This window comes from Phyllobates terribilis, unplaced genomic scaffold (assembly GCF_046119375.1).
Source record: "Phyllobates terribilis strain yellow unplaced genomic scaffold, ASM4611937v1 Scaffold_12__6_contigs__length_324123572, whole genome shotgun sequence".
Taxonomy (NCBI): Eukaryota; Metazoa; Chordata; class Amphibia; order Anura; family Dendrobatidae; genus Phyllobates; species Phyllobates terribilis.
Window position 1 is genome coordinate 11,190,473 of NW_027362772.1, and position 12,716 is coordinate 11,203,188.

The following is a 12,716-nucleotide window of genomic DNA, read 5'->3' on the forward strand; positions in this document are numbered from 1 at the left end:
CATCTCCAGGTAAATGACCAAAAATTCAATTGTCTCAGTACACATGATCCCCTCCCAGGGACGGTAGTTCCACGGCCTTTGTACCAGGTGATATTCACTGTCTCCCAACTTTTGGTTGGTCCTCAGATTTTGTATCTCCAGCCAGTATAGTCTGATCCTCCAGACGACAGATAAAATGATGGAAGCACAGGTATCAAGTAGCAGCAGTCCTTTACAAAAGCTTAAATCCAAACGACAGACCCCACAACTATAGCACATTTATCCAGCCCAGTTGGTACTGATTTCCAACACTCCAAAGACTATCCATCCATCCCTGGGCTAGAAGACCTCAGTCTCGATCCTATCCCTTCGACGACATTCCATACAACTGCTGACTAAACATGTGGCTTTTATTCTCCTTCACTGGAACCAGCCCCTTCAAAACTAAGTGTGCATTAATGGTGACTGCTCCTCTGGATCTACTTTTCCCATCCACACAATGGGCCTAGTTGCTGTTTGAACAATGGCTTAAAGGGGTTGTCCAGTCAAAGGTGATAATTCTGTGTCAGAAAAATATTAAGAAAATATTAAGAATTTCTCCCTCCCAGACCCCTCTTCATCCCCCCTCCCCTATAGTATTTGTCAAAAGAGAAGAGCTGACACTTTGGCCAGTGGCGTCTATGTAAATTAACACACACAGCAGAAGTAGCTTGTAGACAAATGCAGCACAAAAGATGCTACTGACCCAATTAACATACGAACACAGTCCCTCTTAGTACAGACCTGATAAATAGACACCTCAGCATATGGGCAGAGATTGAATGAAAGAGGAAATGGCTCATTTAGGCTTCAAGGAAATTCTGTCACACTACTCACAATAGCCATTTGCAAACTACAGACGTTTAGGCACCGACACAAACTATTGAATATTGGAAGTTCCATAATTCCAATAATAATATTTTTAGTGGCAGGGTCAGCTAAGGAACAATATGCTTATTTTCCAGTAGCTGTAAGCCCCTCCGTGAGCTGTGGCGCAAAAGTACTAGAGTAATGGACCGCAGCCAGGTCATGTGTGGCCTCTGGAGAAAGGTTAATTCATACTAGAAAATATGGTACCACTTTCGGGCTTCTGCGATCAACCAGCGATAAGTTATCCCAGAAGTTAGAGATTCTAATAAAAATATGACTTTTTCCTCTCAAATTCCCTTAACCTTCTGTCATGCAAAGTGTGGAAAAGACTTAGTGCAACACAAAGGGAAGAGGGAAAGGGAGCCCAGACTCTAGGGAAAGGGGGGAAAGTGGAGACCTCCTAGTTTAATCTAGCGTCACCCTGTCTCTCCTAACATCCCTGTATTGTCTCTTAACCAATCGCCGCATGCGTACCCCGCCCTGTCTTTCCCTGGCGCTTGGCTCAATCTAGGGAAGGAAGGAGATGAGCACTAGTCGATCTCCACTAAACACTATAGACAACAAGGAAGGACAAACAGGGGGAAATTGCTTAGCTTAGCTTTAGATGACTCCAGACAAATGCACAAACACGTCCTTAAGCTGCACAGAGGAAAAGGTACTGCTCTTGCTAAGCCTTCACAAGGAATAATGAATATCGCTGGCAACTCCCTCTGGAACACACCAGGTATTTATAAACCCAGGCCAGGGAGCTAATTAGCAAGAGAAAGGTAGCCGCTGGGTCTTAGAGACAGCTTCTAGGAAGATGTCTGTAATGCCAAACGTATAGATCTCCTACAACCAACTGCAGGGAGACTGTCTGTCACTTCTGACACACCTGTGACACCTTCTGGCTCTCACTGAAACCTGGATCCAGCAGTCGGACTGCTGCTCTCTCATATGGTGACCTACACTTCTCTCATACCCTGAGACCTGACAACAGATCAGGTGGAGGTGTTGGTCTGCTCCTTTCAACAAAATGTACTTTTCCGGTTATCCCCCCAGTACCCTCTCTTATCTTCCCTTCTTTTGAGGCCCACACAGTCAGACTCTACCGGCCCTTCTCCCTGCGAGTGGCGGTTGTGTATTGCCCTCCGGGCCCCTCCCATCAATTTCTGGATCACTTTTCCACTTGGCTTCCAAATCTTCTATCCTGTGACATCCCCACTCTCATCATGGGGGACTTTAACATCCAAATTGGCGATCCATTCTCCCCACCTGTCACTCATCTTTTATCACTAGCTTCCTCCTTCAGCCTTTCACAGCTTACTAATTCTCCTACACATGATGATGGAAATACTCTTGACCTGATCTTCGCCCGGCTCTGTTTAATAGATGACTTTACTAACTCTCCTCTTCCACTCTCTGACCACAGCGTTCTTTCATTCTCTGTCAAGAACTGTCACCCTGCTCAAGGCACCCCCACTTTCCACACTTATAAAAATAGTCGCACCATTAACACCCAGAAATTCATGAAAATGTTGCCATCATCATTGGCCCCAATCTCCTCCCTCTCATGTCCTGACTCTGCACTGAAGCATTATAATGAAACATTGCAATGCGCCCTGGGTGAAGCCGCACCTCCTACACAGAGAACAACTCGGCACAGACGATGACAACCCTGGCACACGCCGCAAACACGTTTTCTCCAGCGGTGCTCCAGGTGTGCCGAACGGCTGTGGAGAAAATCTAATCTCACCGAAGATTTCCTCCATAATAAATTTATGCTTAAAACATATAACTCCGTCCTTCGCCTCAATCCTACTTTAACAACCTCATCATCTCACTGTCCAATAATCGCCTCTTTGACACTTTTCACTCTTTCCTTAATTAAATAGGCCCCGACCACCGACCTCAGCGCTGACGATCTGGCCAATTATTTCAAAGAAAAAATTGATCATATCCGACAGGAAATTTTCTCCCAATACCCAAATGTAATGCATGCTCCTCCCTCCCACATTGCATCTTGCTCACTTTCTGACTTCGAACCAGTCACGGAAGAAGAAGTTATCACACTCCTTGCATCTTCTCGCCCTACCACCTGCAGCAGTGACCCTATTCCCTCACATCTCCTTCAGTCCCTTTCTCCAGCTGTCACCACTCACCTAACTAAAATATTCAACCTCTCCCTCTCATCTGGTATTTTTCCCTCCTCTTTTAAATACGCCAGCATACATCCATTACTTAAAAAAACATCTCTCGACCAGAACTGTGCTGCTAACTACAGACCTGTTTCCAATGTTCCCTTTATCTCTAAACTCCTGGAATGCCTGGTCCATTCCCGTCTAATCCGCTATCTCTAAGGCTGTGTGCCCACGTAGCATTTTTCAAGCGTATATGCTGCGGAATTTCCGCAGCGTAAACGCTTGAGAAACGCATGTATATCCGCACCCCATGGTCCCCAATGGGATTCCGCAAGTTCTATGCACATGTTGCGGATTTTTCCGCAGCGTTTATGCCGCGTTCAAAAATCCGCAGCATGTCATTTAATTTTGCGTTTCCGCAAGCGGAATTGCCTTAGTCCAATGCATAAAAAACGCAAGGCAATTCCGCATGTGGAAAACGCGTGATAAACGCGCGAAAAATGCGCGATAAACGCGTGCGGAATTCCGCATGCGTTTTTCCGGGAGAGGACTTGCATTTATGCAGCAGAAATTTTCTGCTTCATAAATGCAACGTGGGCACATAGCCTCAGACAACTCTCTTCTTGACCCTTTACAATCTGGTTTCCGCTCTTTACATTCTACTGAAACTGCACTCACTAAAGTCTCTAATGATCTACTAACAGCTAAATCTAATGGTCACTACTCCCTGCTGATTCTCCCAGATCTCTCTGCATCATTCGACATTGTGGATCACCAGCTCCTGCTCACTATGCTCCGCTCTATTGGCCTAAATGACACTGTTCTCTCTTGGTTCTCCTCCTACCTCTCTGACCTCTCCTTCACTGTGTCTTTTGCTGGCTCCTCTTCCTCTCCGCTTCCCCTTATTGTCGTGGTTCCTCAAGGATCAGTCCTAGGCCCCTTTCTTTTCTCCTTATACTCCGCTCCTATTGGACAGCAGATTCAGTTTTCAGTACCATTTCTATGTTTATGACACCCAATTATACACCTCTTCTCCAGACATCACCCCTGCATTATTACAAAATACCAGTGATTGTCTTTCCGCTATCTCTAACACTTTGTCCTCCCTCTATCTAAAATTGAATCTGTCAAAAACTGAAATACTCGTATTTTCTCCCTCCACTAACCTACCTATGCCCGACATTGCTATCTCCGTTTGTGGCTCCACCATTACTCCCCAGCAACATGCCCACTGTCATAGGGTCATACTTGATTCAGATCTTTCCATCACTCCTCACATCAAATCACTCGCTCGCTCGTGTCATCTAGACCTCAAAAACATCTCTAGAATCAGAGCTTTTCTTACCTTTGACATGGTTAAAACTCTTACTGTAGCTCTTATTCATTCTCCTCTGGACTATTGTAACTCTTTTTTAATTGGTCTCTCTCTTTCTAAACTTTCCCCTCTCCAATCCATCCTGAACGCAGCAGACAGGATCATATTCTTCACCAACCGATACACCAATGCCTCTTCCCTGTGCCAGTCATTGCACTGGTTGCCCATCCAATACAGAGTTCAATATAAACTTATCACTCTCACCCACAAAGCGCTCCACGATTCAGCACCGCCCTACATCTCCTCCCTCGTCTCAGTCTACCACCCTACCCGTGCCCTCCGTTCTGCTAATGACTTAAAACTAAAATCCTCCATAATCCGAACCTCCCGCTCCCGTCTCCAAGATTTCTCGCGTGCTGTGCCAGTTATTTGGAATGCACTACAAAGGACAATTCGATTAATTCCCAATACGAACAGTTTTAAGCGTGCCCTAAAAACCTATTTCTTTAGACTGGTCTATCACCTAAACACACTTATCTAACTGTCCCAGTTTTTGCCCATATTAAAATTTTCTTCAAAATCATGCTCATACCATCCATGCACTGATTAGCCTCTGTCTGTACTGTACACATACTGGCTGGCGACCAGTTCATGTAGTGTTATGTACTTACCCTATTTAGTATATTAAGGCTGTATTATAGAATATATGTACATTTTACCTTTGTGTCTCCCCTATTTCCTTACAGACTGTAAGCTTGCGACCCTCACTCCTTTTAATATCTGAGCTATGCTTCTGTAACGTCTTTTTGTCTGTTCAAGCCCCCCTAATATTGTAACGTGCTGCAGAATATGTTGGTGCTATAAAAAATAAAAACTATTATTATTATTAGCAACAACAGCCTCCTCTAATTCCTCTAGCTAGATTGGGCTGTTTAAAGAAAAAAATCTCACAATTTTCACATTAATTATTATTAATTTTATAAAGATTTACAAATTATTTTTGTTTTTATCATTTATACTTTTTCTACATCACTGGGAGCTGCCATATTTTTTTTTAAATCAAATGTTTTTTATTGATTTTTATAAAGATTTACACAAAGGAAAAAATAAAAAAAGGAAAAAACAACAACAACAACCAGACAAACTTTGGAGAAACACAGTTCTCCACCCCTAAACCTTAAGAAACATTAAACATGAGTTATTTATACATCCTGGCTCTGCAAAACCAGCAGAATTAAATGAACAAATATTTGAACATAGTGACAATAGTCAATCCAGTTACATATAACTTGCGGAAGTACTAATAACATTTTAATTAATTATCAAAGATGTTTAATTTGAGGCATCATATAAACAGAACTCAAAGCAAGCCGAGGCGAAATCTCCTCAGTTCCCTAGATGTCTAACCAGAGCCTTCAATCCATAGACCCCATATCTTGTCAAATTTAGAGATAGCATCTCTTTTAAGGAGCTGCCATTTTTATTTGTTAGTGTTTGAGAACTACGCTTACAGAAAATACGGCAGCCTCAGACCACAGGAGCTTGTGGAAGGCATCCGACCTCATCTCCTATGCTGTGGGGGAGCCAGGCGCCATTTAATTGTATTATCACTGTATGTTCCAAAATTATACATAGCACTTCAATAAGACTAGAAAGTTCATAAGTCTGTGACATAAAATATCACAGACAAAGAAGAGCTCTATGATTATAATAAAATTCTAATTTTATTAAATTACATAATAAAAATGACAATAAAATCATGTAAAAAAACAAGGATACCTCAAAAAGTGCCAACCATTAGATTGTGACTTTATCAGATTAGTAATATGCAGAAGTATAATAGGAAAGAATTAATAAATTCTTAAATGCTAGTGCAATATATTCTCCCTATCTGTTAATAATTACCCGCAGTTTATATATCACTTAAAGTCTTTTTTCTATTGAACCACTATCACAATTAAGCCCCACATAGGATCCTTATCAGGTAAACTTATTCCACTTGAATGAATATAGGGAGTAGTCAATCTGTATACAAGTCTGTCCCCTTTTAACCCGACGCGCGTTTCACCGCTCTGGCTTCTTCATGGGGGTGTGTCTTAAGTGGGGGGCATAGCCTGGTTAAATATGTCACTGGACCAATCAGTTACAGATACGTTTTTACTCAATCGGCCAATAAAAAATGGCGTCTGACGTCATGAAGTGGGTGGTGTCGTTGGTGCATGATGTTCCTGTGCCGCCTCATAAGGAAGTGATCTCCTTCATGCGCGAGGTGAACCACAAGCAGTATACGCAAGCGGTTACTATGATACGCACTGAGTGAGATCAATGAGGTCCTCAGGAGACGCATGCGCATTACCGCCCATTATTACTTAGATCGTTCTCTGCGCTGTTTTTATATATGTTTGGATATTGACAGGAGAAGAAGGGGGATATAAAAGAATTATACGCATGAGAATGTTTGAATTACCAAAATAATCCAGATTTAGTATTTTTTGAATACTATATATGCGTTCAGATTACTAGAAATTGCATATGTTGTTATAGCATATACCTATCACTATGAAAACTGTACAACTATTTTAAACAAGAAGAGCCCATGGGAGAAGAGTATTATTATACTTATTGTCTGGATAAGTGAAATTAGTGTAGGAAAAATAATTTGCCCAAATGTGTGAAAAGAAATTGTGACTAAGGGAGTATGAGGGAAATGGCGTGTGTTAAGCAGCAAATATGGAGAGGAGATGCCGAGAAACTGTAAGAAAAGTGCAAAGATATACAGACGTGTAGAAGTGATGAGACGGGAATAGTGGAGAAAATAGAGAAAAGACTTTATGTGATTTATAAACTGCGGGGAATTATTACCATACAGGGAGAATATATTGCACTAGCACTCAATCATTTATTAATTCTTTCCTATTTTACACATAGTTCTGCACATTACTAATCTGATAGTCACAATCTAATGCTCTGCACTTTTTGAGCTATTCTTGTATTTTACATGAATTTATTGTAATCTTTATTATGTAATTTAATAAAATTAGAATATTCTTATAATCCTAGAGCTCTTCTTTGTCTGTGATATTTTATGTCCCAGATTTATGAACTTGTCATTTATTTGTAGCCCAGAGCTAATAACACTGGGAAATCCTGACAGCCGGCACTGACTGACCGGACAAAGCCTTCACAGCAGAGCTCAGACGACCATGACAGCTAGCACCGACTGACCGGACAAAGCCTTCACAGCAGAGCTCAGACGACCATGACAGCCGGCACCGACTGACCGGACAAAGCCTTCACAGCAGAGCTCAGACGACCATGACAGCCGGCACCGACTGACCAGATAAAGCCTTCACAGCAGAGCTCAGACGACCATGACAGCCGGCACCGACTGACCGGACAAAGCCTTCACAGCAGAGCTCAGACGACCATGACAGCAGGCACCGACTGACCGGACAAAGCCTTCACAGCAGAGCTCAGACGACCATGACAGCCGGCACCGACTGACCGGACAAAGCCTTCACAGCAGAGCTCAGATGACCATGACAGCCGGCACTGACTGACCGGACAAAGCCTTCACAGCAGAGCTCAGATGACCATGACAGCCGGCACTGACTGACCGGACAAAGCCTTCACAGCAGAGCTCAGACGACCATGACAGCTAGCACCGACTGACCGGACAAAGCCTTCACAGCAGAGCTCAGACGACCATGACAGCCGGCACCGACTGACCGGACAAAGCCTTCACAGCAGAGCTCAGACGACCATGACAGCCGGCACCGACTGACCAGATAAAGCCTTCACAGCAGAGCTCAGACGACCATGACAGCCGGCACCGACTGACCGGACAAAGCCTTCACAGCAGAGCTCAGACGACCATGACAGCAGGCACCGACTGACCGGACAAAGCCGTCACAGCAGAGCTCAGACGACCATGACAGCCGGCACCGACTGACCGGACAAAGCCTTCACAGCAGAGCTCAGATGACCATGACAGATGGCACCGACTGACCGGACAAAGCCTTCACAGCAGAGCTCAGACGACCATGACAGCCGGCACCGACTGACCGGACAAAGCCTTCACAGCAGAGCTCAGATGACCATGACAGCCGGCACCGACTGACCGGACAAAGCCTTCACAGCAGAGCTCAGATGACCATGACAGCCGGCACCGACTGACCGGACAAAGCCTTCACAGCAGAGTTCAGACGACCATGACAGCCGGCACCGACTGACCGGACAAAGCCTTCACAGCAGAGCTCAGATGACCATGACAGACGGCACCGACTGACCGGACAAAGCCTTCACAGCTGAGCTCAGACGACCATGACAGCCGGCACCGACTGACCGGACAAAGCCTTCACAGCAGAGCTCAGACGACCATGACAGCCGGCACCGACTGACCGGACAAAGCCTTCACAGCAGAGCTCAGATGACCATGACAGCCGGCACCGACTGACCGGACAAAGCCTTCACAGCAGAGTTCAGACGACCATGACAGTCGGCACCGACTGACCGGACAAAGCCTTCACAGCAGAGCTCAGACGACCATGACAGCCGGCACCGACTGACCGGACAAAGCCTTCACAGCAGAGCTCAGATGACCATGACAGCCGGCACCGACTGACCGCACAAAGCCTTCACAGCAGAGTTCAGACGACCATGACAGTCGGCACCGACTGACCGGACAAAGCCTTTACAGCAGAGCTCAGACGAGTCTCATCCCTATTTTTATTCCGTCCATGTGTCGTCATCATGTCCGGATTTATGTACAAAAGGTAATATGGTAAATAATGTAGACGTAACCGTAAGAAATGTATCTATGTAGGGTCAGTATGTATATATTCTGTACTGTATGTGTACATTTATAGAAATAAGTGATATAGTGACACCGCTCCGCTCCATACACCTCGTACACGCGCGGCTCTGCTCCGTACACCTCGTACACGCGCGGCTCTGCTCCGTACACCTCGTACACGCGCGGCTCTGCTCCGTACACCTCGTACACGCGCGGCTCCGCTCCGCACACCTCGTACACACACGGCTCCGCTCCGTACACCTCGTAAATACGCGGCTCCGCTCCGTACACCTCGTAAATACGCGGCTCCGCTCCGTACACCTCGTACACGCGTGGCTCCGCTCCGTACACCTCGTACACACACGGCTCTGTTCCGTACACCTCGTACACGCACGGCTCTGCTCCGTACACCTCGTACACGCGCGGCTCCGCTCCGTACACCTCGTACACGCGCGGCTCCGCTCCGTACGCCTCGTACACGCGCGGCTCCGCTCCGTACGCCTCGTACACGCGCGGCTCCGCTCCGTACGCCTCGTACACGCGCGGCTCCGCTCCGTACGCCTCGTACACGCGCGGCTCCGCTCCGTACGCCTCGTACACGCGCGGCTCTGCTCCGTACGCCTCGTACACGCGCGGCTCTGCTCCGTTCGCCTCGTACACGCGCGGCTCTGCTCCGTACGCCTCGTACACGCGCGGCTCTGCTCCGTACGCCTCGTACTCGCGCGGCTCCGCTCCGTACGCCTCGTACACGCGCGGCTCCGCTCCGTACGCCTCGTACACGCGCGGCTCCGCTCCGTACGCCTCGTACACGCGCGGCTCCGCTCCGTACGCCTCGTACACGCGCGGCTCCGCTCCGTACGCCTCGTACACGCGCGGCTCCGCTCCGTACGCCTCGTACACGCGCGGCTCCGCTCCGTACGCCTCGTACACGCGCGGCTCCGCTCCGTACGCCTCGTACACGCGCGGCTCCGCTCCGTACGCCTCGTACACGCGCGGCTCTGCTCCGTACGCCTCGTACACGCGCGGCTCTGCTCCGTTCGCCTCGTACACGCGCGGCTCTGCTCCGTACGCCTCGTACACGCGCGGCTCTGCTCCGTACGCCTCGTACACGCGCGACTCTGCTCCGTACGCCTCGTACACGCGCGACTCCGCTCCGTACGCCTCGTACACGCGCGGCTCCGCTCCGTACGCCTCGTACACGCGCGGCTCCGCTCCGTACGCCTCGTACACGCGCGGCTCCGCTCCGTACGCCTCGTACACGCGCGGCTCCGCTCCGTACGCCTCGTACACGCGCGGCTCCGCTCCGTACGCCTCGTACACGCGCGGCTCCGCTCCGTACGCCTCGTACATGAGCGGCTCTGCTCCGTACACCTCGTACACGCGCGGCTCCGCTCTGTACACCTCGTACACACGGCTCCGCTCCGTACACCTCGTACACGCGTGGCTCTGCTCCGTACGCCTCGTACACGCGCGGCTCCGCTCCGTACGCCTCGTACACGCGTGGCTCTGCTCCGTACGCCTCGTACACGCGCGGCTCCGCTCCGTACACCTCGTATACACGGCTCCGCTCCGTACGCCTCGTACATGCGCGGCTCTGCTCCGTACACCTCGTACACACAGGGCTCTGCTCCGTACGCCTCGTACACGCGTGGCTCTGCTCCGTACGCCTCGTACATGCGCGGCTCCGCTCCGTACACCTCGTATACACGGCTCCGCTCCGTACGCCTCGTACATGCGCGGCTCTGCTCCGTACACCTCGTACACGCGTGGCTCTGCTCCGTACGCCTCGTACACGCGCGGCTCCGCTCCGTACGCCTCGTACACGCGTGGCTCTGCTCCGTACGCCTCGTACACGCGCGGCTCCGCTCCGTACACCTCGTATACACGGCTCCGCTCCGTACGCCTCGTACATGCGCGGCTCTGCTCCGTACACCTCGTATACACGGCTCTGCTCCGTACACCTCGTACATGCGCGGCTCTGCTCCGTACACCTCGTACACACAGGGCTCTGCTCCGTACACCTCGTACACACGCGGCTCCGCTCCGTACACCTCGTACACGCGCGGCTCCGCTCCGTACACCTCGTACACGCGCGGCTCCGCTCCGTACACCTCGTACACGCGCGGCTCTGCTCCGTACACCTCGTACACGCGCGGCTCCGCTCCGTACACCTCGTACACGCGCGGCTCTGCTCCGTACACCTCGTACACACGCGGCTCTGCTACATCCACACTGTAAACCCCTCCTGACCCCACACATAAACTTCAGCTCATCCAGCACCATGACAACCAGCACAGCAGAGTCCTGCATCCACTGAGGCCCCTGATCATGTGACCCCTGACTCCTCCCCTCCTGTGACCTCATCACAGGTCCTGTGCGCACACAGCAGCCATATATGTGGTGGCGGCTCTGCAGGTGGAGGTATGTGGAGACCCCATTACTGGGTGCAGGGGGCATTAACCCCTTCAGCACGGAGACTCTTTTGGGGTCTTGTGTTGCCCCTTTATAAGAATCATAAGGTTTCTGTTCTGTTTCCTGTAATAGATACATACGACCCAACTATGGAGACAGGAAGGGAGGAAACGTATTGTTCTCATAGTACAGGACCCCCACAGTGTAATGCCCCCATTATGCCCCTTATGCAGGATGTATGATGCCCCCCACAGTGTAATGCCCCCATTATGCCCCTTATGCAGGATGTATGATGCCCCCACAGTGTAATGCCCCCATTATGCCCCTTATGCAGTATATATGATGCCCCCACACAGTGTAATGCCCCCAATATGCTCCTTATGCAGGATGTATGATGCCCCCCACACAGTGTAATGCCCCCAATATGCTCCTTATGCAGGATGTATGATGCCCCCCACAGTGTAATGCCCCCATTATGCCCCTTATGCAGGATGTATGATGCTCCCACACAGTGTAATGCCCCCATTATGCCCCTTATGCATGATGTATGATGCCCCCCACAGTGTAATGCCCCCATTATGCCGGATGTATGATGCCCCCCACAGTGTAATGCCCCCATTATGCTCCTTATGCAGGATGTATGATGCCCCCACACAGTGTAATGCCCCCATTATGCCCCTTATACAGGATGTATGATGCCCCCATTATGCCCCTTATGCAGGATGTATGATGCCCCTTATGCAGGATCTATGATGCCCCCACACAGTGTAATGCCCCCATTATGCCCCTTATGCAGGATGTATGATGCCCCCACACAGTGTAATGCCCCTTATGCAGTATGTATGATGCCCCCACACAGTGTAATGCCCCCATTATGCCCCTTATGCAGGATGTATGATGCCTCCACACAGTGTAATGCCCCCATTATGCCCCTTATGCAGGATGTATGATGCACCACACAGTGTAATGCCCCCATTATGCCCCTTATGCAGGATGTATGATGCCCCCCACACAGTGTAATGCCCCCATTATGCCCCTTATGCAGTATGTATGATGCCCCCACACAGTGTAATGCCCCATTATGCCCCTTATGCAGTATGTATGATGCCCCCACACAGTGTAATGCCCCCATTATGCCCCTTATGCAGTATGTATGATGCCCCCACACCGTGTAATGCCCCTATTA

General features: G+C 49.2%; 1 protein-coding gene across 1 annotated transcript in view; it reads left to right on the plus strand.

Moving 5' to 3' along the window:
• LOC141172906 (uncharacterized) overlaps nt 1-12,716 on the plus strand; it is a 58,176-nt gene that overhangs the window by 21,848 nt on the left and 23,612 nt on the right. The window contains exon 5 of the mRNA XM_073657525.1: nt 11,460-11,539. Within this exon, the coding sequence (XP_073513626.1) occupies nt 11,460-11,539 (80 nt within the window). The remainder of the gene's footprint in view (nt 1-11,459; nt 11,540-12,716) is intronic.